Genomic DNA, 27,308 nt, shown 5'->3' with positions numbered 1-27,308 from the left:
AACTTTTTCTTTTTTTTTATCATGGCTTCTAATTCAATAAGCATTTTTTCTGGCTACTTCTTATGGACTTCATGGTATTGAATTACTGTATTTTCCCTTTCTATATACTAGAGAAAATATCCTCTACCTAGGATCTTATATTTTATTCCTTTCTCATTCCTTTTCCCTTCTCAGCTTGACTACTATACTCATGGAGTTACACAGCTTTCATCTAATTTCATTGTATAAAAATATTATTTATCCTTTCTACAATCGATAGGCTGCTAAATTGCTTCTAGTATTTTGCTATTATAAATAATGCTGAAAAGAGTAGCTACACATGCCTCTTTGTGCATGTATGCTGCGACTTCTCTAACACAGTAGCTTTCAAATTTTTTTGACTAGGCCTGACTGATGGTAAAAATAACAATGCAACTAAGTATACTCATGTATACGTTCTTATACAAATATACACTAGCCCACAAGATTTAAAACAATACATGAAGCATTATTACATTTGGTATTAAAAAAAAAACAGCGCTGACAGTAACCACATAATTGATTTCACAACCCACTCATGATTCACCACAACCCAGTGTTAGGATTTATCTCTAGTCGTCTCTTACTTGAGGGTGAAGTCCTTTGAAAGTTCTAGATTTATACAAGAGCACCTTCTATCGGAGTACCAATTTTGGCAGGGCCCTGCACCTTGCCTTTATTCCCTGCACCCTGCCAATCCAGAGAAATAGAATTTTAAGAACTCTGGGTTCAGCAAATACCTCAAGACTTACCTCCTAGAGTTTCTGTTTCCTTTGGTTGTTGGCCTCCAAGTATTCTTTAATTCTTTATTTTCTTCCCAGCACACCAATATATAACTAATATGTATTGCATATTTTGTACATGTTTCTCAGTTGTTTACAGGAGGGTCCAGTCTGCAATACTGCTGGAAACAAGTCTCTGTTGAAATTTCCTTCCAAATGAATCATTCAGAAGTGTTCTTTTTAGTTTCTCAACACTGGGTTTTCAGATCATGCTCTTGTTGATTTCTAAATTTTTTACACTGTTATCAGAGAATGGCGTCTGTATTGATACCAGTTCTCTGGCATTTGCTGAGATTTCTTTTATGGCCTATTATGTAGCAAATTTAGAGAAAAATTTGGTATGTCTTTCAAAAGAATATAAATCACTGTTGAGTGGGGTTCTATATCTATCTTGCTGTTCAAATTTCCATCTTTTTTTGTCTAATAACTTCTGACCTTTATCACTATACATCTGTCAATTTCTCCTTGTAATACAGTTTTTGCTCTACATGTTTTGAGATTGTATTAATAAGCACGATCAAAACCATTATTATTTTCTCTTCTAGGCTGATTGCTCTTTAATCTCTATCCTTAAGTACTGTTCTAGCCTTGAAAGTCTGATATTAAAACTGCTCTACTCGTGCTCTTTTGATTATTATTAGTTGAATCATATGAAGTTGCAATTTTTGGGCATAAAACAGCTGAATATCCACAATATTCAACATACTACCTACGTGTTCTTTTTTCCCCATCCCATTATTTTGAAATTTTCTATGTAATTTTTACTTTTCTAAGTAGTTTCACTAGTAATGACATGCAGTTGGACTTATTTTTTAAATTTAATTTGAAACAGAACAATTTTTCATGTTTTCTCAGCCTGGAAAAAAGTTCCTGCCTCACTGAAGGAAGTGTATATTCACTCCTCATACCTATACATGGTGTAAGAAGCTTGGGTTGCCAAATTTTTATTACTCTTTTCTTTCCAATTATTATTTTATGGAAACTTAAACACACAGTAAACTTTCTCACCACTTTCCCTAGACAGTAAATGGAGTTCTTTGAATCCCTGCCTCATAGCTTTTTTTGAGCTTCAACCAGGAGCCTGCTCTCCAGCCACGCTGCCACCCGACAGGTGTCTAAGACTTCATTCTGTATCCCATAAAGGTCTCTCCAGTAGGCCTGTGGACCTCACTGTTGTTCTCAGCTATCATTCCTTGCTCTGGCTTCATCCTCCCTTCCCGTGCAACACCTGGGAATTTCCTTTTTATTCTTTTCAGCTGGGCTATTTTTGTTGTTGTTACTCTCTTTTTCTCCAGCATCCTTGTGTTTGGAGCAGAAAGGAGGGGACTTTATACGCTGGCTCAGCTTGCCATTTTGATCAGAACCCCTGATGATACAATTTTTTCTTTACTTAAGCTTGCTTTTCATCCAAATACCTTATGCCGTAATGAATATTTAATAAAAATAAAATATTTAATTAATAACAACACGGGTAGCAGGCTGTCTTACACTCACTTTAAAATGCTTTACTTCAATGAAACGGACCCTAAATTGATAAGACAAGTTGCTTGTGAATCTACACATAAAGTTTCCTTTTAATTTTTTTTAAATTGGGGAATAAGTGAACGAATTTAGGAAATAATTGTATTCCAAATTATAGTTCTTTTGACTTTTCTAAAAGACCCTCGAAAGACAATGAGCAGAAAATTCTTAGGTGACCAGAAACTTAAATTTTAACCACAGATATGTAGAGGCATTTCAAGTTATAACATTTCAGTAGCTGACTGTAAAATGTAACATGGCTTTTTCAGAAATGGAAAAGTTGATCCTTAAATTCATACAGAAACCCAAGGTACTTGAATAGCCAAAATAATCTTGAAAAGAATAAAGGTGGAAGACTCACATTTCCTGATTTCAAAACTTACCACAAAGCTATAGTAATCAAAACACGGTGATACTGTAACAAGGATAGACATACAGACAAGTAGAATAGAATTTAGAGTCCAGAAATAAACCCATACATATATAGCCAACTGATTTTGGACAAGAATGTCAAGTCTGTTCAGTGGGGAAAGAATAGTCTCTTCAACAGATGGTGCTGGGACAACAGGATTTCCACATACAAAAGATGTTGAACTCCTCATCTCACGTCATACACAAAAACTGACTCAGAATGGATCAAAGACCATGACAATGTAAGAGCTAAAACCACAAAACTCTTAGAAGGAAGTATGGGGTCATTCTTCTTCACCTTGGAGTTGGTGATGGATTCTTAGATATAAAACACCACCAGCACAAGCAATAAAAGAAGAACTGGTAAGGTGGACTTCATCAAAATTTAAAACTTTTGTGCAAAGAAATTATTATGAAAGTGAAAAGATAGCCTACAGAATGTAAGAAAATATGTGTAAGTTATATATCTGCTGGGGTTTAATAGTTAATACATATATAACTTCCACAACTCAAGAACAAAAAGACGGATCAATTAAAAAAAAAACTTGAATGGACATTTCTCCAGATGAGACACACAAACGGCCATTAAGACCATGAAAAGATGCTCAGCATCATTAGTCATGAGAGAAATGTAAATCAAAACCATGATATTATCTCACATTGACTAAGATGACTACAAATAAAAAGAAAAAAAGAGAAAGGGAAATTAGTGTTGGCAAGGATGTGGAGAAACCGGAACTTTCGTACACTTCAGGTAGGAACATAAAATGATGGAGCTGCTGTGGAAAACAGTTTGGCGACTCCTCAAAAAGCTGAACAGAGATGGCTCAGTATTCCACTCCTAGGTATATACCCAGAAGAACTGAAAACAAAGACTCAAATAGACACTTGTATATCAATGTTTGTTGCCCATTATTCACAATAGCTAAAAAGTAAAAACTACCCAAGTGTCTTATCAACAGATGAATGGATAAAGAAAATATACTATATTCATACAATGAAATATCATTCAGCCATAAAAAGGAACAAAGCTACATGCTACAACATGAATGAATGGACTCTGAAAACATTATATTAAGGGAAATAAGCCAGAGACAAAAGGACAAATACTGCATGATTCCACTTACACTAAATGTCTAGAATGGCCAAATTCATAGAGACAGAAAGTAGATTCAACATTACTAGGGCTTGGGGGAAGGGAGGAGTGGGGGAGTTAGTACTTAATGTTTACAGAGTCTCTGTTTGGAGTGATTAAAAATTTTGTAATAGATTGTGGTGATGGTTGTATAGTACTGTGAATGGAATTAATGCCACTGAATCGTATACTTAAAATGGTTTAAAAATGATTAAAATGGCAATTTACGATACATGTATTTTACCATAATTTTTTTAATGGGGAAATAAAGGACCCCAGCATAGTGTAAAATCTTAAAAATAACAAGATTTCAATCTCCAGTTTTCCAATTTAACAACAGAATAATCCTCTTGAGTCTGTTTTCTGATATGTAACAATAACAATAATAATCAATATCAACAACTTTTGAGGAATTACTATGGCAAACCATTGATCTCAAACTTGCATTAACTAATCTTCACAACAACTTTATGGAACTAAGTACTATAATCATCTCATTTTTCCAGATAGGAAACTGAAGCACAGAGTGGTTAAGTAACTTGTGTAAAGTCACACAGCTGGAGACTATGAAACCTACTTCACAGGGTTGTTTTAGAAATGAAATGCCATTAATCGTATCTTTAAACTGCTTAGTGCAGACCCTTGCACCACGTAGATAAGCCAACCTGACATTATTCCCCTGTAACCCTCCCTTCCTCAGCAAAGACTGCTGCCATTTCCCGCCTGCCATCTGCCTGACACATAGGGTGTCACTCTAGGATCTTGCTTTATACGTGTAAGATCCCTCTATCTACTAAACCACTGATGTCTCTTGCTGACTTCAGCTCTTTCTTTGGTCTTGAGCTGGGCAAGTCCAGGTTTTCTATGCCGGTGGGGTGCAGCTCAACATTAGGGGAAAAAAATCTAAAACAATGAGAAAAGCTACCTTTTTTCTCAAGGTGGGTGCCACTGGTAAAGGGGCCAGACAATTCTTCGTTGTCCAGGACTGGCCTATACATTGTAGAATGTTTATAATCCCTGGACCCTACATACTAAACGTCATACTGCTCTTTTCCACCCTGTAATGAGCAACTAAAAAAACAAAAACAAAAACCTCCACAGATACCCATGGAAGCAATATCACATTGAGAACTAATGATAGAAGGAGTTTGCAATCAGATTTCTTTGAGTATTTTAACTGCTTGTTCATCTCCCACTTCAGAAGTTGCCAACTTCAAAAAAATTCAAATAAAAATTCACTATAGAAATATCCATTCTTCTAATTTTGCTGAGGAAATTCTGCCATGAAAAAGTGAGATCCATGTTACCTAGCAACACATTCATGCTTAACTTGAAACTTTTAAAAACCAATATAACCACTATTCAAACATATGGACAATAAAATGTTTTTCAATCAAGTATTAAAATTTTAAAAAACTGTACAATCTAAACTACTCTTTTTACAACAATAGTGGGACAACACTCTTTTGTAACTGACTGATGAACATTCAAATTTTTAGGTGCTGAAAACATTTGAAAGGGTTTTGTTGATCTTTCTCTTACCTCTAAAAGCAATACAGATTCTGGCCTTCAAATAACAGATACATTTTTAAATGTAGTTTCTATTAAACAGACATGTAAATTGCAAAGCCTTTCATCTCTAGCAGCCATAAGATGTAAATTTAACCCAGAATATTACAAAATTTTCTCATAGGAGACAAATTACAAATTGTTTATAATTTAATCACTAAAATCAAAAGATCTGAATAATATAACAAAAGGCACTAAAGTTGGAGAGACTGTCAAAACTATTTGGTTACTTGGCTTTCCTAAAAAAAATTATACTTACTACACATGCTTCAATTACTGTCTAAAATAAAATAGCAAAGAGGAAACTAGATCATCAAATATTCTACTTCCAAAAGATGACTTTAATTGCTTTCCTACAAGTCTTAAGTTAAAAGAAGTCCAAGTAGATAAACTGGTAATAGTAGACAAACTAGGAAACCCATTCCAGATTTTGAAGTAAATACAGCATTTATATATACTGTATTTTCTTAAGTCTTTTCTTTTTAATGTAAAACTTCAAACAAACAATCTTGTACATCATATAAAGAGAAGAGTATATAAAATAAGTATTTACAGTTGAAAGAGAATTAATAAAGTGAATAGCTGCATACCCATCTCAGGTTAGGAAACAGACTGTTACCAGAACCCTAACCTTCTATGTGTCCCTCCTCCACAACCACTTCACATTCCCACCTCCCCCACATAACCTCTCCCACCAGCCTCACTTATGCATGTCTTTTCTTTGTGGTTTTACTCCATATGTAGGTTAAATCTTGAACAAAGAAACGAAATTAGCAAGGATTAAAAGAATGTAACGAAATCTGAAAAAAATGTAAACAAACTTAAAAAAAAAAAAAAAAGAAAAGATTTCTTGGGTGTAGCATATCCTTCAGGAGTTTTTATTCATCTGAAGGATCTGTGTACCTACACCCCACTGTTGCTAGTTGAGCAAGCTTCAACTGACCCAGGTTTCAGCCTTTCCTTGGAGGCATGTGACTTGGTTCTCCCAGCTTGCTTTTGTTCTTAGCCCTTCTAATGGAGACTTATGCCTCAAGTGCTCTCTTACTACCTGCTTTCGTACGGAAATTTTTTTTTTCAAATCACCTTTATTTTGTTACGAAACAACTCTGCTATGAATTGGAGTACTAATGACAATCCAGGCTCATGTGCATGTTCTCCAAACAACTTAGAAAACAGTGTAATGTTAGAGCTGTAAGCAAGGCTTTAGGAATTATATTTATTTAGAGAAATTATATTTGGTTATATAGGACCTAAGTACAAATTTAGACTGCCTAATTATACACGGTGAAGTTTACTTTTCCACTCCATTCGATTAATCATAATGGAGATTAACGATTGTTTAAATCAAGTTGTTGCCAGTGAACAGAAATTTTGGGAGCAATTTCACCCTTATAAAGAATTAAGTCACTAACAATTCATAGTTCAGGAAAACCATTCATAAACAGTTTTCATTGCCTTCCCCTCTTCACCTAGTATCTAGAAGGATAAGGAATAAAAGAGTAAGTATCTATGTACTTTTTCTGGAATATACTTTCTCCAGACTCTTAAATCTACTGCCCTACCTGCACTTCACGACATCCTCGCTAGTCACCAGATATACAGCCCCCTGTCACTGAGTCCACAGCAGGGAAGAAAAATGAGTATTTAGTGCTGACAGAGGAATTTCTGAATTATCTGCAATCCTAAGCTAAATAACAGGACTAAAAGAGTATGCCCAGGGCCCAGAAATCAGGATACTAAATCATACTGCCTAAAGGGGCAACAATTCACTGCACAAAACACGACTTTTTAAAATGTACTCACGGTAGCCACATTTTTTACAGCCTGCTCGGACACTGTCCTTGTTGCAACCTGAAATACAATTGGAGAACATGTTAGGAGACATACAAACAAGTAAAAACATAAGCATTTCATCACATGGCAAAGCTAAGAAAACCACCTGCTGTAGAATTTATTTAAAAAATCATCTCCGACGTAGCTTAGGAACACTACTCAATTGTTATGACTATTAGAAATCATTAGAAAAGCCAGTTTACTCAAACTATTCCCTTGACAAATAGTTCAAGGACACATTATTCTGTAATTCATTCAACAGAAATGCAATACTATAGTCGAGAACTTAAAGATTCTAGGAATTCTGTAACACTGCGGAAGAAATTCCAGGGTACCTTGGCCCGTCCCTCAAATGTAAGATAATTAATTGGCTAGATATATATGTAAACATTCAGGTTAACACATGTTCTTCTGCTTTTCCTTAGAAGAAAAAATGTCTAAATTTCTTAGAAGAATTGGTCAAATTCCAGAACACTTTAATTGCTAGGTATTATTAGAAACATCTCAACACAGGACTCCAGTTTTGACAAGAGAAAACAAACTAGTCACATATTCAGTCTGATCAATGTTCAGAAATATTTACAGTATCTCTGTACAATTACTGGTGCATGCAGGTAATGTTAAAGATACAAATAACAGATGAAATAAATTAAAACTGATGTTTGTGATAACATACACAGAAAATAAACATTTACCATATTTACCATTTCTAAGTGTACAACTCAGTGACATTAAGTACATTCATAATGTTACACAACCATCACCAACGCACTTCCAAAACCTCATCACCATCCCACACAGTAACTACACCTACTAAACAATAACTGTTCATTCCTCCTTCCCTCTAGCTCCTAGTAACCTCTATTCTCCTTTCTGTGTCTATGCATTTACTTATTCTAGGTGTCTCATGTAAGTGCAATCACATAATATTTATCCTTTTGTGCCTGGCTTATTTAACTTAGCATAATGTTTTCAAGATTCATCCATATTGTAGCATACACCAGAATGACATTCCTTTTTATGACAGACTAATATTCCATTGTATGTATATATAGCCTGATTTTAGCCTCCAAGAAGGGCTCCCATCAACCAATCAAAGGGCCAGTACAGTATTACTCTACTTCCTTAATGAAGGGCATCTAACTTCTAAATCCTTCAAATTGTGAAATCTCAATTTAATAATAAAGTACATAAAGTATAAATTAATATAGCTAATTTTAAAAGATCATTTCCAATCATTTCTTTAATGTTATGAAGGTCAAATATTAGTCATTTTCCCCAACTCCAATCTTGCTTTAAAATATACATTATTTAGTTGTTTTAGTAAAAATATAGTCAGTTCTGCTACAATGCTTGTTTTAAAAACATAGATTTGTTCCAATGCAATTGCTATAAGAGGGAACAATTTGAGCTTAGCATGTCCACAAAATATACTAGGTGAATAAAGAAAACCACATCCAGTTGCTCTGAGCCTCACATAGACACACCTCAAAACATTTCCAGCGACCTCAGTTCACCACGTGTGCTCTGAGCAGCACCACCCATATTTGGTGTTACGACCTTCCATCTGATTTGGCATCATCACCTTCCCACCATTACTTCAAAACAACTCACAAGCTGCAATTCTCCTGGTCTCCACTTCCACAACAAACTTCAGGTCTTTTAAAAGTACAGCGCCCTATTTGTTTCAGTATTCACATATCTTTTAACCAATTGACATATGCAAATAAGCTCCTATGATTTTGATGTATCACTGATGAAGTTTGAGTGTTGTGACCCAAACTCATTTTATTTTTTTCATAAACCTTATGGTTTTTATTGCAGAGTGTAGGAACACATATGCTGCATGGTAGCAGAACTATGGAACAAAATTGGATTAATAATGAAATCTGAGGCTCTTTCATTATGAAATAACTGCATGTTGAAAAAAAAAAGCTCAGTATTCAGGTCAATGTTAAATCTGTTCCCATAGAAACCACAGACACTGAATAATACTGAACAAAGCTGTGCTAAATGCACCATTACCATTCCTACAACAAACTAAAAATGATGTAACGGACAGATTCAAAATGATCTCATCTCAGCATGTATTAGAAAGTAACTCATTTATGACTAAAGACACTGATAAAACTCATCATTCAAGTGTCTCATATTTTTAGAATGAACAAAATATAAAATGTTTTCAGAGCAGTTCATCTTCTTCAACAAGGGTGTAATTTTTACATGAAAGGGAACTATAACAAGAACTCCAAATAATTTCCTGTCAGCTACTTCCCCACCAGCCTCTGGTTACATTAAGATCTCAAGCTTCATTTGCCTGTAATTTTCAGGACTATCTGGCCAACTAAAGGCTTCTACTTGAAACTTGAATCTGATGCAACAGACACAATAAAGCTGAGACACAATGAAATGGGGACAGTTCATTTTGCTGTAAGGATCCAGCTTCTGGAGGCAGTGATGCCACTGGCAGCAGCAGCTCTAACAAGGTCTGGGCCTGTGCAGATCTTGGCTATGGGTTCCCTCAGTCTTGCCTGTTTTCAGAGCCTTTACCATCCAGCCTTTTCTTAGATTCTGTGAGCTACCTGAGATCTTTCCTATTCCACTTAAATCAACTAGTCAGTTTCTGTTGCCTGGAATAAGAACTCTGCTAATATAAAGGTACTTGAGATCCATGTCAAACTTAATAGCAAGGTTGTATCAGGAGGCCCTTAGTCTGACAAGTTATCCATTTTCCCATCTTAGTTCCCATGCTGTTCTTGTTTCACTCAGCTTTAAAGTTTGCTAAGGCTGTTTGGGGTAACAGACCCTGCTTCCCTCAAAATCTTCCAACAATCCAAAATCCATTAACTAATCATGGCCCACAATTCAAAAGCCATTAAATAAAACTTATAAATTTGACTACATAAAAAAAATCTAAATGTCAAAGACACCAAAAGCAAACTCAAAAGACGAATGAAAACATGGGAAAAATATTTGCAACTCACAGCACCAACAAAAGGTGTTATCCCTACTCTATAAAACCCACCAAGCCATGAAGAAGACCAATAACCAAGAGGGGGAAAAAACGGGCAAAGTTGCTGATCAGAGAGTTAACAGAAAAGGAAACGGAAACAACTCTGCAACATGGAAAGATGCTCAGCATTTTTCATAATAAATGAAATTAATTAAAATCTATACTGGATTAATTAAAATCTATACATGGAAAGATGCTCAGCATTTTTCATAATAAATGAAATTAATTAAAATCTATACTGGGATTCCATTTTCACTTAGCAGAATAGCAAAAATTAAAAAGGTTGATGAGGGTGTAGGGGGACACACTCCCATCTATTGCTGGTAGGAGTATAAATTAGTACCATCTCTATGGAAAGTAAGCTGACGAAATCTATCAGAACTAGCAATGTACATACTCTTCTGATACGGCACTTCCACATCTGGGAGTTGATACTTTCACTTTACTTGCACAAATGCATACGGACTTATGTGCAAAGTTATTCACTGCAGCGTTGTTTATAAGAAGTAAAATTTAATCATCAATTATTGTATGAAAGAATAAGGATGGTCTTTACTTAATGGTATGCACTGATCTCTAAGATTTAAAGAGAAAAAAGCAAAGTGTAGAACTATGCTTATGAAACACTGCCATTTGTATAAAAGAAAGGAAATTCATAGATATACAAACACATGTATAATACAGATTACATTAATAGATAGATGGAGATATGTAAAAAGTGTCTCTGCAGGGATATACACTGGTTACCTGAAGAAAGGAGTCCTGGGTCCAAAGGGAAAAAGGGTGAGAGACATGTCATTATACACCTGGTATTTTTAAAATCTGAAATGTGATGAGTTGTCTTCTCAAAACCCAAATCAAAAAACCTCCTTCAAACAATCCAAACCCCAACACTAAGAAGAGTTGCTGTCATGCACACATTCTTTCACAAAAGGCAATGATTGCACTTGTAAATTCTTCAGAGAAGCTACACTGCAGATTTTCAATAACATTTTATTAACTGATGGTTTTAGGAATGAATTTTAGAGGTCTTTACTTCTTGTATTTGTTACAAGTTAACACAGGCTTACTCTGAACCTAGAATTCTGTTGAACAACTTGAGTGGCAGGGGTCCTTCCCTTCCCAGTTACTTAAAGGAGAAGAGAATGTCAGTTTCTCTAGATTTGGGACCATGCCACATGTCAGTGTTTAGCATGGTGTACTGCTGTTAGGAGGTCCTCAACAATTATGTGTTGCTTTGAGGTTATAAACTTAAGAAAAGAGTTCAGCAGTTGGAAATCAGTAACTTCTATAGCTCCAAATTGCCAGCTATGAAACTAGACAGTGTCTGCAGTGTCAGTGGCCACCTGAGGCATGACAGGAACCAGAAGAAAAGGAATAAAAGGACAATTGAAATCAGAATAATGATTGCTGGGAAAGGGGAATTGATAAGAGGCACAAGGGGACTTCCTGGGGTGATGGAAATAATGAAAATCTGTATATGATTCTCCAAGCTATAAAATGAAAAAAAAAAAAGTAACAGTAGGGCAAAGAAGTGAGAGAAAAGAGAAAGGTTAGAAAAGTTGAAAAAGTAGCAACAAAATAAAAGGAATGAGAAAATGAGAGAGAAAAGGATGGAGTGGCCTCAGGTTGTTCAGTGGCCCCCAAAGGTATGGTAAGCCATCATACTGACCTCAATCTATTCTCTTGAAATTTCACATCACCTTTTTCCAAAGTCAACATCACTAAGAACTTTAACAGTGATGCCTGAAACTTAATATTTTATTTCTCTTGTGCTGTATATTTTAGATTTTAGGGAAGCCTGTCAAAATTTTCTTTCTATTAAAACATTTTCTATAATCATTTAAATTTAAAAGTAAATAGCTTAGGTAAGTTTTCCCTGTATTAATTAATTAGCAACTGCAATTACCTTTGTCCATTCTTTTCATTTTTAACTTGGTTAGGCTTAAATTAGATTCCTTTTGAAAAACTTTAAGTTTTACATTTGGTTGCTTCATTATAATTTTAGTCATCATAATGTGGTAACCCTTAAAGATAACTTCAATTTTCTCTGCTTTTAAAATTCAAATAGGGGCCACATTTTTAAACCATATAGGTGCTAATATCTACATAATATATATATATATACTCTGCTAAAGTTGAATGCAAAGTAAAACTCCAAGTATTTAAACTTTTCTACTGATTTATACTAAGAATTCATAGATATAACCCTTTCTTTGGGATCCCCAAATATTGTACTTAGAGCAAAATAGAAAGAACAGCAGAAATTTAAGTCTCTGTGCATTAAAAAAAATTGGTTAAATGAAATTCCTTGATATAAACATTTTAAAAGAGCAGATGTCCTCACCTTCAGTTAATAATGCCTTCATAATCATTTGACCCTCAAAAGGAGAGAAGAAAATAAATCAAAGAATGGCTTAAACTACTGACATGAAAGAACTAACATTCAAGTAAATGTATAAAGTGCTTTCAACCACTTGTCTCAAAAAACACAAATAACCTATGAAGAAAAAGGTTATAGACATTACCAGTTTAAGATAAGAAGAGACATGGAGAAGTTTAAATTCACTATCTAATGAAACAGAAACCAGACTGCTCTCTAGTTTAGTCTATTTACTTTGGTACTAGATTCTGCTCAGCAGCAATTCTAGAGATCAACCCTCTAAATATTACTTACCTATTATGGGCATAACTCTGAAATAGATGTGAGAGAAGCCAGGGAGATAAATAAAGAAAAGTTCTTACACTAAAGTAAACTTACAATATACTTGGTTACCTAGGCTAATCACCCACAGCTGGAACACATGCTAGACTGGGACAGCTCTGGTAGTAAGGAGGATGAACGAGCAGGTACAACTTGCAGTTGAAAGCTCAGGAAAGCTCCCCACGGTAGATATGGCCAGTGGAACAGGACAGTGGTAACAAAAGCATGTAGGCAGAAAAGCACATGAGAAGTTCTGGGAACAGTTGGCCAAATCAGAAGATTGTAGAAAGCATGAGAGTAGTGGTGGGAGGAAAGGGCAGCCAGAGTGATTTGGCCATGCCTCGGAGTGAGCACTTCATCCCTGCAGGTGGGGAGCTTCGGCATTATAATTTAGACATGAAAGGAAGCTCAGTCACCAAATCCTTCATTTACAGAAACAAGGAAACAGAGCCTCTGAAAGGTTAAGCTGCTTGAAAAGAAATAAAAAATTGACAGATAGGGGTCAAGAACTAAGTTCCTGCTTCCAGGAAGGACAGGATCAGACATACGACTCAGGAAAATTATTTCACCAGTGATGTGCAGCATAGACTAGAGAGAAAAGAAACTGTGTGGAGTATAGCTGAGGAGTGAAAACAAACTGGATGTGGTAGAATTTAGAATTCTTCTATTACTAAGATGCTATAGTAATGTGTTAAGAATTTGACTCAAATGTAATGTTAATTTTGCTGTAAGAAATTCACTATCTTGCTATATAGATTTTACTGAAGGAGAGAGAGAGAAAAAGAAAAACGAGTTTTCCTGCCAGTGACATCAATAACATATATTGCCACCTGGGCCAGGTAACTGTTCATGGGGAATGGTGAATCATTAACATGAATGTCACAACTAATTTCAACAACTATGACCGGGAAAAGCAGTTTTAAAAGAAAGTAAACTTCACTGAGTTTCGAGGTGTTTAAATGTCATTTCTTTCACAACAACGAAGAGTCTATGATTTCTCTAAGAGAGCACACATTCCGTTCTGTTACCTACATACTGGTGTAAGCTTATACACACTGCTGTGGAAAAACAGCTGAAGTAGGTGACCATAAAACGGATGAGGCTGATTTTTGTGGAAAGCAACCTTGATACTTTATGGTCATATCTTGTAATAATCACTTGCAGGACCACTCAAGAAATGCCATACTGCATCCATACGAGCATTATACCTAAAAATAAAAGAGCATTCTTGTCCTTTCTGATGATTACCTCTAAAGGTTTCTGCTGGAGCCCTATTTTCCTGTAATACACTGTCTGGATCGATCATCCAAGAAATTGCCTTAACATTTTCTGTATCTGTATTTTCTAATGGCACTTGCATTGTACCTTTTATACACTGCTATTATTTTACATGCCTATTATTTCAATTTTTGCTGAGTTTAAACTGTTTATCTATGTCTTACCATCTAGCTTAATGGCACAATTTAAAATTATTACACTTTGAAGCATTATTTTCAATTGAAAGAAAGTTAACGTATCTATAATACTGGTCTAAGTTTAAGGGAATTTCAATAACGACTTTTTAAAAAAGTCACTTTTGTCCTCTTTGTTAAGCAGCACATTTTCATTACTAAAGTTTTATGAGGACACAGACTGTGACAATGTACCCCTCCACAATCCCTATACCACATAAGTGCTCAAAATGCCTGCTCACATAATGAAACAGCAGGCCAATTCTGGATGCAGCTGTGCAAAGATCACCAGGGCTGACCCGGGCCTATCAGGTGCTTAGGCAACCTACTGTGCAGACTGGCCCTTCTCTGCTGGCCCCTTACAAGTTAATATTCTCCAGGCTCCAACCACAGACATTCTCTTCACACTCCAAGCCCTGCACCTGAGCAGACTTCCATTTCTGTGGACTCATGTCTTATTACATGTGTGGATGACACCAAGTAGTTAGTTGTCTTTGACTTTGGCTTCCCTCCTAAGCTATGAATTTTATCCCTTCCTGCCTGTTAGATATTTCCATTCCCTGATTACACCTCAACACAAGCCTCAAACTGAAGCCACCATGATCTACTCCTGAAAACTACTCCTTTTCAGGTGCTGCCTATTTTAGTAAACAGCTCCACCCAACTGCCTAACAGTGAAACCCAGGCATACTTCATTTCTAACCTTAATCAAATCCAAACTGATTCCCAGTGAGGCTGCCACCAACAATGTATCTATTCCCAGTGAGGCTACCACCAACAATGTATCTCCAATCTATCTGCTTCTCTCCTCACCTACTTGAGACCACACGTGAGGCACCATCATAACTTAACAGGAGTACTCCTAACTGGTGACTTTGCCTCCAAACTAGCTCTCCTCCTATCTACTGTGCAGCCATAATGCGCTTTTCAAAATGTGAATATGTTTAAAAATGCTTAAATATCTTCCTATGGTACTTAGGAAAACATGTAAACTCCTTGTCACGGCTTAAAACATCCTTTAAGAATTGCAAACTACCTTGTACATTACACCAAAACATGGCAACAAGGATAAGCTCAGGGGGTCTGTGGGGGCCTGACCTGTCACTTACTAGCTCTCTCAGTCAAGTTACTTGATCACTCTGTCCCTCAGCATCCTCATCTGTAAAATGGAAATATGTGGGTGTGAATGTTAAATGAGAGAAAGTACAACCCTTGACACAGTATCTGAAACATCGACACATAGTAAATGTTAGTACTGTACATAGTAAATACTACCTACTGTTACTATCTCTCTAGTTAATTTCTCCCTTCTCTCCCATTTGTATTCTGAGTTCCATCCATAAAGCACATCTTTCATTTCCTCTTTTCACACACTTCTTCCTTTACATATTCAGTCCCTCTGGCTGCAACACCTTTCACAATTCTTCAGATCTATCCTAAATGCCATTATCTTCTGGAAAGTCCTTCTGGCCTCTCCAGTCTCCTGTTAGGTGCCCTCACTACTTGCTCCTCAAGGCTTTGTACTTTCCCTGCCATACACTTGTCCACTTTCTACTACTTTCCTTTCATGGCTACACTAAGTTCTGTGTGAAGAGCAACTATTCCCAATGCCTAGCACATAGCCTAGCAGGCGGTACGCTTTTAATAAAAATTGTCCTATGTATGAACGAATGTATGTTTTCTTTCTAACAATCCCCCTGTGCTCCCCCAAAAACCGCAGTTGGTAGAATAGCACACCCCTCCCATAACAGCTATCTGTATAATATGGTTCGGTAAAGGCTGCCACAGAACAAACATGGTCCGCTCATTCTGGGAAGGGCATGTTAAAACAAAGTTAGGGCTTCTGAACCATGGCAATTCTATCTTTTTGATACAAAAGTGCGTTGTGAATCTCCAAGTTGTGTGTGTGTTGGCGGGGGAACACGGCGTGTTCAGCAGAACACGTCGTTGCAAAGTAGGCTGAAGGAGGTACCCTCCTCTACTAGAACTTTCAAATAAGCTGGTAGTTGTGGACTGGAAGTCTCTGAAGCACTTACTGCACAAGGTTCACTGTTTTTAGGTCGGCACCCACTGGACACACAATCTGCGAGCTGGAAGGAACCGTACGCATATATCAACAAATCTTCTTTTGCACATGCAGAAACTGAGGCCCAGAAGGGCAAAGCGACCGGTCCAGGGCCACACAGCACACACATACAACAGGAAGAGAGAGAGAACCCAAGACGTCCATTTCGGCCTTGCGGCTTTCACTGCAAACAATGCCTCTGCTTGCTTGGGTTCGCCAAGTGTTGCCACTTCAAATTTTAGTTCAAGCCATACCAAAGTTAAGGTCAGGTTTGTTCAGCCAACCGCCTCCTAGGCCTACAGTTACTAGTCCGTCTCCACCCAACCCCCCCCCACCCCCATTCTTACCCTGTAATCCATCCAGCGCAGTGGGAGCCGATGCGGCGGGGGAGCAGATTCTTTCTTTCTAAGCTTAATTTTGAACTGTAAACGTTTGCATGTAAACCAAACGAACCTGTTAATTTTAACGCCTGCACCTAAACCCCTTCGGCGCTACTCCTTACCCCAGAGCACCCCAACCTCCCCTACCCACCTCCCTCGCCCAGACCCAGGGGCCCTGCAGTTGTTCTTTACCTGGGACTGCCATGGCCCTGGTAAGTCGGACTCCTAGGCTTCCGAGAACGCGCTGGCTTCCCGCTGGCCGCGACGACCAACACAGCGAGCGCGGCCTCTTTCTCCCACCCGTGCTGGGGAGCCTTCGTGACAGTCGCGGGAGGCCCTGAAAGCCTATCGCACGGCGGAACCAAGTAGCTGCTGCTGCAGTTTCCAGGGGAATCCTATTGTAGACCATACGCGGGCCAAACCATTGCTGCCAGCTTCGGGGGGGGGTAATGAAACCTGCACACGCGTGTAGTAAAGTAAACACCACCAAGACTTACGAACGGTTACTTTGCAAATTGTAATGCAAATTAAATTAATCTATAGGGGCTTCATAATCTTTTCTCGATTCCCTGGAGGCCACTGGAGTCCCCCCTTGTCAGGGATAGCGGTGCTCGGGGCCGGGAGCAACATGGCGGCGTCCGTGAGGGGCGAGCTTTGAAAGGATGGTGTTTGGTGTCGCTGCCTTGCGGGGTGTTGACAGGCTGGAGCTTTCAAAACGCGACCTCCCGATTTTAGGAAGCGTGTACCGATAGGTGGACAAGTTTAGTGATCGGCCGTCCGCTCTTATCCCCAGTTAGGAGCTGAGACCCGAGCACGGACCAGTATGAGCAACATTTACATCCAGGAGCCTCCCACGAACGGGAAGGTGAGAGCCTCATTCAGGGTACCTGGGTTCTCCAAAGTGATACCTCACAGATTAAGGGAGTTCTGGGGTTTGGAAGAGATGACAAGAAGTCTTATCTTTACCCTTGCCTCTAAACAGCCTGCGGCGAAAACCACCTATTGGCGCTTCTCAGCATATAATTGAAAAAGCCCTCAAATGGAGATTTCTCCATCTACCAAACTTCTAGCCCCATTTCTTGCTTCAACCTAACTCTGCATGTGTTTTCTAGGGTTGTAGGTAAAAAGCCAAATACATTTTAAAAATTGATATTTGTTTGTTTAACTTGGAGATGGCTCTTTTTCCTTCCATTCGTTCTACAGTCCTTTAATTAGTGCTTACTAGGCCCCAGGTGCGTAGATGCTGGGGCTACAAAGATGGACGGATGAGGTCTAGTTGTTGCTCTAGAAGAGCTTACAGTTTAGTTTGGGAGGCAGGCAGGTAAAGAAAAACCTTATGATATGTTTGATAGGAGTGCATATGGAGAGAGGAGCATAAGGCTATGGTAGAACTAAGAGGTTAGCAATTGGGAAAGTAGGGGAAAGCTTCATGGAGGAAGTGTCTTTTGAGCTGGTCTTAAAACATGAGATGATTGTGAGAGAAAGTGGAGATTGAGAAGTGTTCCCACATTAGAATGAGGGAATGATTTTTTGATGGATTTTGATGGTCAGAGTATCTTAATTCCCGAAGTGTTTATGTGCAGTATGAGGCAGAGTCGATAATGGAATAAGTGTCACCTGATAAACTGAGACCTAGTCTATATCACATACAGAATGTGATGACCAGCATAATGGAGAAAATAGTGGGACTGAAAGTATATAGGTGAATTAGGATAAACTAAATTTGCATCAGGTACAATTCTGTTGCATGACTATGTCATAAATTGTAATCTTGATGATTTACATTTGGTAATATAGCTCAAGTGGTAGAGCACATGCTTAGCATACACTAGGTCCCGGGTTCAATCCCCAGTCCCTCCTCTAAAAATAAAGAAGTAAACCGAACTACCTGCCCCAACCCCAAACAAAAACAAAAATGCTGTAATTGATGTGCCCAGCAAAAGTCCGGTAGGTATTTTGGGCAGAGCAATTCTTTCCGTTTTTTGTTGTCGGAACTACCCCCACTTCTCAGCCCTACTCACCCATCACTGTAAAAACCCAGAATATCTATGTCTTCATATATCCCAGTACTTTTTGAAAGTGATATCACCTCCAGTTGATAAACACTGGTAGAGACTGAATACATTGCCCATCTTGCTAGGTGGGGCCTTCACACTTGCTGTTCCCTTCTCTAGCCTGCTCGTTATTCTGCTCAGATGTTGTTTTAAGAAAGAGGCCTTTCCTGTCAACTTCCTATAAAATAGAAAACCTCATTCATGCCCTACATCCCAGCGTTCCCTGGCCCCCATAACCTCTTTAGTTTTTTCTGCAGTACTTAGTATTTATTGTTGTAGTCTCCTCCACCCTTTCTCCCTTCACAGAATGCAGGCAGAGACAGGCATGTACAAGGGTGCTCGACACATAGGAGGAGGAGTTTAAGTATGTACTGAGTGAATGGATGGATGAATAAATTAATAATGTATTTCTCTTAACTTCTGAGAAGTATTAAGCATCAGTGAGCTTGAGGTTATATTGCTACTGGTCGAGGGCAGACTTAGTTGTTTTACTCTGGTGGAAGATTCGATATAGTCATAAAGATGAGAAACTTCAACAGGGATTCATGCCTAAATAGGAGACCTTTCATTCAACAAGTATTTATTGAGCACCTAGCACATGCCAGGCTCTATGCTAAGTTTTAGGCATACAGTGGAAAGAAAAACCAGCACTGCCTCTATTATCACAGAGTCACTTAAGAGAAATATATATTGGTGAAATAATCATGCAAATAAGTTTATGCAAACTGTGATAAGTATTGTCCTCCTGAACAGAATTGGGCTGAGGGAGAATATTAGGCATGGCCCAAGTTCTCCTTCAGAAACAGTTTGGGACTTTTTCCAGCATAAGGCTGAATGAAGACATTGAAGCTTCAGCGTTTTGTACTGTGGAGAGCTTGGTAAGAATTTTGGCCTGGAAGGAATTTAAAGCAGATGTAATAACAAGTTTGCTTAATGAATGTTCATTTAGTGCCTATATTGCCTAATGCTGCATTAGGTACTGAAAGGATTCAGGCTATTCAGAATAAAGGGGACAAAATTTCTCTCATCAAAGAGCATAGTATCAACTGGGGAAGTAATTGACACATTATAGCAGTGGTTGATCCCTGGCAACTGTCCATAAATGTGCAGTGTTTTGCTGTGTTGTGCTATAACTCTGGCCTCTGCAGACAAGTCACAGAAATATACCACTTGATAGAAAGCTATTCAGAATAAAGGGGACAAAATTTCTCTCATCAAAGAGCATAGTATCAACTGGGGAAGTAATTGACACATTATAGCAGTGGTTGATCCCTGGCAACTGTCCATAAATGTGCAGTGTTTTGCTGTGTTGTGCTATAACTCTGGCCTCTGCAGACAAGTCACAGAAATATACCACTTGATAGAAATTTCCTCATTTTATGATGATTTAATCTAAATTGTATATTAACTCAAATATTTGTTCTTAAGAAACATTTTATTATCAAAGTGTCGCCTTATTTAAGCTTTAAGAAGAGAAATCACTGATGCCTGGCAAAGTGGTTATGGCCACTAGGAATGTATGGCCAGTGGAGGAGCCACGTGCCTTCTGTTAAATTCAGGATCTTATTAGTGAAAAGATTAAGAAACCCTGGTGAGCAAGGTGGCCCTACCATATATGTGTTCTTTTTACCGAGTGTAAGTTTCCTGTGGCCTAAAAATTGTATAAGAACATTAATTACAACAATAATAGCTACCATATTTTGAGTATTAACTATTTGTCAGGTACTATTCTAAGTAATCTATGTGTAATAACTCATTTTGTCCTCACAACAAGCCTATGAGAATATTATTATCCTGGTTTTTAAAACAATTTATTGAAGTATATGTGACATACAGTATTATATTCGTTTCATGTGTACAACATAGTGATTTGACATTTGTATACCTTGTGAAATGGTCACCACAGTAAATTTAGTTACCATCTGTCAGCGTATAAAGTTAATACAATATTAATGATTGTATTTCCCAAGCTGTGCATTTCATCTCCATGACTTATTTATTTTATAAATGCAAGTTTGTATTTCTTGATCCTCTTTACCCATTCCACCCTCCAGCCCCATCCCAACCCCTTCTTGCCTCTGGCAACCACAAGTCTGTTCTCTGTATCTAAGAGTCTGGATTTTGCTTTGTTTTGTTTGTTTTGTTTTTTAGAGTCCACATGTAAGTGAATCGTTCTGTATTTGACTTTCTCTGTTTGACTTATTTCACTTTCGCTTAATACCCTCAAGCTCCATAAATATTGTGGCACGTATTGGCACATTGTGGCAATATTCCTTTGTTTTTTTTTTATAACTGAGTGGTATTCTAGTGTGTGTGTGTGTATGTATATATACATAGTATGTCTTCTTTATATACATCCGTTATTGGACATTTGGATTGTTTTTGTATGTTGGCTATTGTAAATAATACTACATGAAAATAGGGTATATATATCTTTTCCAATTAGTGTTTTCATTTCCTTCAGATAAATACCCTAAAGTGGAATTGCTGGGTATTATGGTGGTTCTGTTTTTAATTTTTTGAAGAACCTCCACACTATTTTCCATACTGGCTGCACCAATCTATATTTCCGCCAGTGGTACACAGGGGTTCCCTTTTTTCCACATCCTTACCAACACTTGTTTCTTGTCTTTTTAATAATGGCCATTCTGATGGATGTGAGGTGGTATCTCATTGTGATTTTGTTTTGTTTTGCCTTTTCCTGATGATTAGTGATGTTGAGCATTTTTTCATGTGCCTGTTGGTCATCTGTACATCTTTGGAAGAATGTCTTAAGGTTCATGTCCATTTTTTAATCAGATTGTTTTTATGTTATTGAGTTGTATAAGTTCTTTATGTATTTTGGATATGAACTCTTTTTTAAATAACTTCTATTTTTTTTATTGAGTTATAGTCAGTTTACAATGTTATGTTGGATATTAACTCTTGATTCAATATATAATTGGCAAATGTCTTCTCCCATTCAGTGCATTCTCTTTTCATTTTGTTCATGGTTTCCTTTGCCATACAGAAGCCTTTTATTTTGATGTAGTCCCATTTGTTTATTTTTCCTTTTGTTAACTTTGGCTTTGGAGTCAGATTAAAAAATAAATTGTTAAGACCAGTGTCAAGGAGATTACTGCCTATGTTTTCTTCTAGAACTTTTATGGTTTCAGGTCTTACATTCAAGTCTGTAATCCATTTTGAGTTTATTTTTATGAGTGTAAGATAGTTTCATTCTTTTATATGCAGCTGTTCAGTTTTCTCAGCACTGTTTATCGAAAAGTCTGTTGTATCCTCACTGTGTATTGTTGCCCCCTTTGTTGTAAATTAGTCGATAATGTATGTGTAGGTTTATTTCTGGGCTCTCTATTCTGTTTCTCTTGATCTATACCGTGCTGTTTTGATTACTCTAGCTTTGTAGTTTAATTTGAGATGAGGGCATGTGATACCTTTAGCTTTGTTCTTCTTTCTCAAGATTGCTTTGGCCATTTGGGATCTTTTGTGGTTTTATACATATTTTGGAATTGTTCTAGTTCTGTGAAAGATACCATTGGAATTTTGATAGGGAGTACATTGACTCTATAGATTGTTTTGGATAGTATGGACATTTTAACAATATTAATTCTTTCCAGCCATGAGCACAGACTATCTTTCCACTTATTTTGTACCTTTCTTCAGTGTTTTCATCAATGTCTTGTAGTTTCCAGGATACAGATCTTTTGCTTCCTGGGTTAAATTTATTCCTAGGTGTTTTTTGTTTTTTGTTTTTTTGGGTGTTTTTGGTGTACTTGTAAATGGGATTGCTTTCTTGATTTCTATTTCTGATAGTTATTAATGTATAGAAATGCTATAGATTTTTGTGTATTAATTTTGTATACTGCAACTTTACTGAATTCATTTATTAGTTCTAACAATTTTTTTGCTGAAGTCTTTAGGGTTTTCTGTATAGTATTATGTCAACTGCAGATAGTGACAGTTTTACTTCTTCCTATCCAATTTGGATGCTTTTTATTTCTTCGTCTTACCTAATTGCTGTGGCTAGGACTTCTGGTACTGTGTTGAAAGAAAGTGGGGAGAGTGGGTATCCTTGTCTTATTCCTGATCTCAGAGGAAACACTTTTCAGCTTTTCACTATTGAGTATGATAGCTGTGAGTTTGTCATACTTGGCTTCAATCACATTGAAGTAAATTCCTTCTATACCCACTTTGTTGAGAGTTTTTGTCGTAACAATGGGTGTTGAATTTTGCCAGATACCCTTTCTGCATCCACTGAGATGACCGCAGGGTTTTCATCTTTCATCTGCTCATGTGGTGTGTCATGCTGGTTTTGCAGATGCCGAGCCACCCTTACATCCGTGGAGTAGATCCCACTTGATTACAGTGTATGTTCCTTTTCATGTATTGAATTTAGTTTGCTAATATTTTGTTGAGATTTTTTGAATATATGTTCAAAATGTTCCCTTCTCTTTAATTTTTTTTTTAAAGAGGTTAAGAAGGGAAGTATTAAGTCTCCTTTGTATGTTTGGTAGAATTCACTACTGAAGCCATCTGGTCCTGGACTTATGTCTGTTGGGAGTTTTTGATTACTGATCCAGTCTCCTTACAGGTAATTGGTCTCTGCAGATTTTCTGTTCTGTCATAATTCAGTCTTGGAAGATTGTATGTTTCCAGGAATTTATCCATTTTTTTCTGGGTTGTCCAGTTTGTTGGCATATAATTGTTCAGGGTGTCTCTCGTGCTCCTTTATATTTGTGTGGTATCAGTTGTAACTTGTCTTTCATTTCTGATTTTATTTGTTTGAGCCCTCTCCATTTTTCCTTCATGAGTCTGGCTAAAGGTTTGTCACTTCTGTTTATCCTTTGAGAGAACCAGTTCTTCATTTCACTGATCTTTTGTGTTGTGTTTTAGTCTCTGTTTTATTTCTTCCCATTCTGTTCTTCATTGTATTCTTCCTTCTAACTTTGTGCTTCATTTGTTTTTCTGGTTCCTTTAGGTGTAAAGTTACATTGTTTGAGATTTTCTTGTTTCTTGCGGTAGGCCTGTATTGCTGTGACCTCTCTTAGAAATACTTTTGCTGCATCCTGTAAATTTGGTATGTTATATATCTGTTTTCATTTGTCTCTAGGCATTTTTTGAGTTTTCCTTTGATTTCTTCAGTGATCCATTGCTTGTTCAGTTATTACCCTGTTTTTAGATAAGGAAATTGAGTCATAGTAGTGTCTGATATGTCCAAGGTAAGGAAGCTCCCTTTCCCTTCATACATGGGTCGTTATTTGGATTCGGGCAGCCTGACTCCAGAGCCTGGAGAGGGAGGGATGATGTGCATTAGTTTGTTCTTTAGTGGTTTCTAAACTAGTGAGTGCACACTTCAGGGAGTGTGCCAAACCACCCATAGGGTGCAGGGTGAGAATGTGCATACTTCTGTTTATAAATTTATTTTTGCCGGTGTTTAAATGCAATACTGTTTATACATATAAAGGAACGTATAAATTCAGTGATTCAGTCAGTCAGTTTTTATATATCATAGTGTAATTTTTCCTAATGCCTTGCTAGATGAATTTCCATTCCATCTAAATGCTATCTAGATTAACTAAACCAGCTCTCAGAATAATAGTAATAATGTAAATATAAGCAAATCATTAAAAAAGGTGGAGCATGGGAAGTCTGTCAAAAATTGGAAATTATTATGAAGATCATTTGAACTTTGGGTTTCTATTATTGTTAATGGTGAACTTTTGTCATCAATGTATTCTCTACCTTGACATATTTATCAGTAAGAACATAATGCTATTGTGATTTTCAAGACATTTAAAAATGAAGTATATAGAATAGAAAGATGAACCTCTCCAATCTGTAAGCAACATTGTACTAAGTGAAAGAAGCAAGACAAAGCACACACATTATATGACTCCATTTACAGGCAGACCTTGTTTTATTGCACTTTACAGGTGTTGTATTTTTTAGAAACTGAAGGCTTGTGGCAATCCTGCCTTGAGCAAGTCTTTTGGCACCATTTTCCCAGCATTTGTTTGCTTCGTGTCTCTGTCACATTTTGGTAACTATTATTAATTTTTTATTTATTTAAAAATATACATAACAAAATTCGCTATCTTAACCTTTTTTTCCATTCTTTTTTTAAAACTTTTTTTTATTGAGTTATAGTCATTTTACAATGTGGTGTCAAATTCCAGTGTAGAGCACAATTTTTCTTCTATACATGAACATACATATATTCATTGTCACATTTTTTTCACTATGAGCTACCACAAGATCTTGTACACACTTTCCTGTGCTATGCAGTGTAATCTTGTTTATCTATTCTGCATATGCCTGTCAAATCTACAGATTTTGAAATCCCAGTCTGTCCCTTCCCACCCCCTGCCCCCATGGCAACCACAAATTTGTATTCTATGTTTATGAGTCTGTTTCTGTTTTGTTCTTTTGTTTGTTTGTTTTTTTAGATTCCACATATGAGTGATCTCATATGGTATTTTTCTTCCTCTTTCTGGCTTACTTCACTTAGAATGACATTCTCCAGGGACATCCATGTTGCTGCAAATGGTGTTATGTTGTCGTTTTTTATGGTTGAGTAGTATTCCATTGTATAAATATACCACCTCTTCTTTATCCAGTCATCTGTTGTTGGACATTTAGGCTATTTCCATGTCTTGCCTGTTGTAAATAGTGCTGCTATGAACATTGGGGTGCAGGTGTCTTTTTGAAGTAGGGTTCCTTCTGGTTATATGCCCAGAGTGGGATTCCTGGGTCCTATGGTAAGTCTATTCCTAGTCTTTTGAGGAATCTCCATACTGTTTACCACAGTGGCTGCGTCAAACTGCATTCCCACCAGCAGTGTAGGAGGGTTCCCTTTTCTCCACAGCCTCTCCAGCTTTGTCATTTGTTGACTTTTGAATGATGGCCATTCTGACTGGTGTGAGGTGATACCTCATTGTAGTTTTGATTTGCCTTTCTCTGATAATTAGTGATATTGAGCATTATTTCATGTGCTTTTTGATCATTTGTATGTCTTCCTTGGATATTCTGGAGATCAAACCTTTGTCAGTTTTATCTTTTGCAAAACTTTTCTCCCATTCTGTAGGTCGTCGTTTTGTTTTATTTCTGGTTTCCTTTGCTGTGCAGAAGCTTGTAAGTTTCATTAGGTCCCATTTGTTTATTCTTGCTTTTATTTCTATTGCTTGGGTAGACTGCCCTAGGAGAACATTTTTGAGATGTATGTGAGATCATGTTTTGCCTATATTTTCCTCTAGGAGTTTTATTGTATCTTGTCTTACGTTTAAGTCTTTGATCCAACATTTTGGTAATTCTTGCAGTATTTCAAACCTTCTGCCAGTGGAAAGATTATGACCGGCTGAGATGACTAGCAAATGTTTAGCAATATTTAGTAATAAAGTATTCTTTAATTAAGGCATATATGTTGTTTTTTAATACATAATGCTATTGCATACTTAGTAGACTATATTATACATATATATAACTATTATATGCACTGAGAAACCAAAAAAATTCATGTAACTTACTTTATTGCAGTATTCACTTCATTGTGGTGGTTTGAAACTGAACCTACTGTATCTCTGAGGTATGCCTATTTATGAAATGTTCAATAGACAAATCCATAGAGACAGAAAGTAGATTAGTGGTTGCCAGTAGGAGGAAATAGGGTGTGACCCTTAATGAGTACAGTGTTTCTTTTTGGGGTAATGAGATGTTCTGGAATTGGATAGTGGTGGTGGTTGTATAACTCTGTGGGTTATAGTAAAAACCACTTTAAAAGAGTAAATCTTTGATATGTGAATTATATCTCAATAGAGCTGTTATTTTTTAAAAAGTTACATTGTATCATTAGTAAATAAAATTAAATTAAGAATTATTTTAAAATAGTATTTCTATGTAATGGCTTAAAATTTTTATTTTGTGTGACTCTTTTGTAATACTAGAGCAATATAGTACTACATGTGGGATTTAAATATGTACTTTTTGGGTATGTATGTTCCAAGGCCTTACCTCCCTTCCCACCCCCCTTTTCTCCTTTGCTAATAGAGATGCACACTTAACCAAGAGTTTGGAGATCACTGCTTTAGAGTTGCAAAGATGAGGGGACGTGTCTAGGTTCCCTTTAACAATAGCACTTTATTTCTAGTATACAAGAAATAGACAGGGAAGAGGTAGACAGGGCATTGTCTTTTTTAGGTACACTGTGCTTTTAAGATTGGGAGGTACATCAGGCCTCATGGAAAATCAGAAGGTGTTACACAGTGTTGTTCTAGATACAGTCTGAGGGAGAGGGAGTTACTCAGCCTCTCAGTTTGCATCCCAAATGTATACTTCCCAGGAGACTGGGAATCCAGTTGGATTGGTTTTTCACCATCCAA

At 37.0% G+C, this 27,308-nt stretch overlaps 2 protein-coding genes across 5 annotated transcripts in view; one reads left to right on the top strand and one right to left on the bottom strand.

Moving 5' to 3' along the window:
• SREK1IP1 (SREK1 interacting protein 1) overlaps positions 1-17,254 on the bottom strand; it is a 34,961-nt gene extending 17,707 nt beyond the window's left edge. For all 3 annotated transcript variants that reach the window (XM_072958599.1, XM_006197515.4, XM_072958600.1), the window contains exons 1-2: positions 17,075-17,254; positions 7,240-7,287 (exon numbers count right to left, since the gene is read on the bottom strand). In XM_072958599.1, coding sequence (XP_072814700.1) covers positions 7,240-7,287; positions 17,075-17,087 — 61 coding nt within the window. In that variant the 5' untranslated portion in view covers positions 17,088-17,254. The remainder of the gene's footprint in view (positions 1-7,239; positions 7,288-17,074) is intronic.
• A 218-nt stretch (positions 17,255-17,472) lies between these two features.
• Positions 17,473-27,308, top strand: part of CWC27 (CWC27 spliceosome associated cyclophilin) — a 197,475-nt gene continuing 187,639 nt past the window's right edge. The window contains exon 1 of one of the 2 annotated variants that reach the window (XM_031675598.2): positions 17,473-17,747. In XM_031675598.2, the coding sequence (XP_031531458.2) occupies positions 17,706-17,747 (42 nt within the window). In that variant the 5' untranslated portion in view covers positions 17,473-17,705. The remainder of the gene's footprint in view (positions 17,748-27,308) is intronic. The other variant, XM_006197516.4, reaches the window with a different exon arrangement.

Source organism: Vicugna pacos, chromosome 3 (genome assembly GCF_048564905.1).
Source record: "Vicugna pacos chromosome 3, VicPac4, whole genome shotgun sequence".
NCBI lineage: Eukaryota > Metazoa > Chordata > Mammalia > Artiodactyla > Camelidae > Vicugna > Vicugna pacos.
Note: the sequence above shows the minus strand (reverse complement) of the source record. Positions and strands in the feature narration are given on the sequence as shown.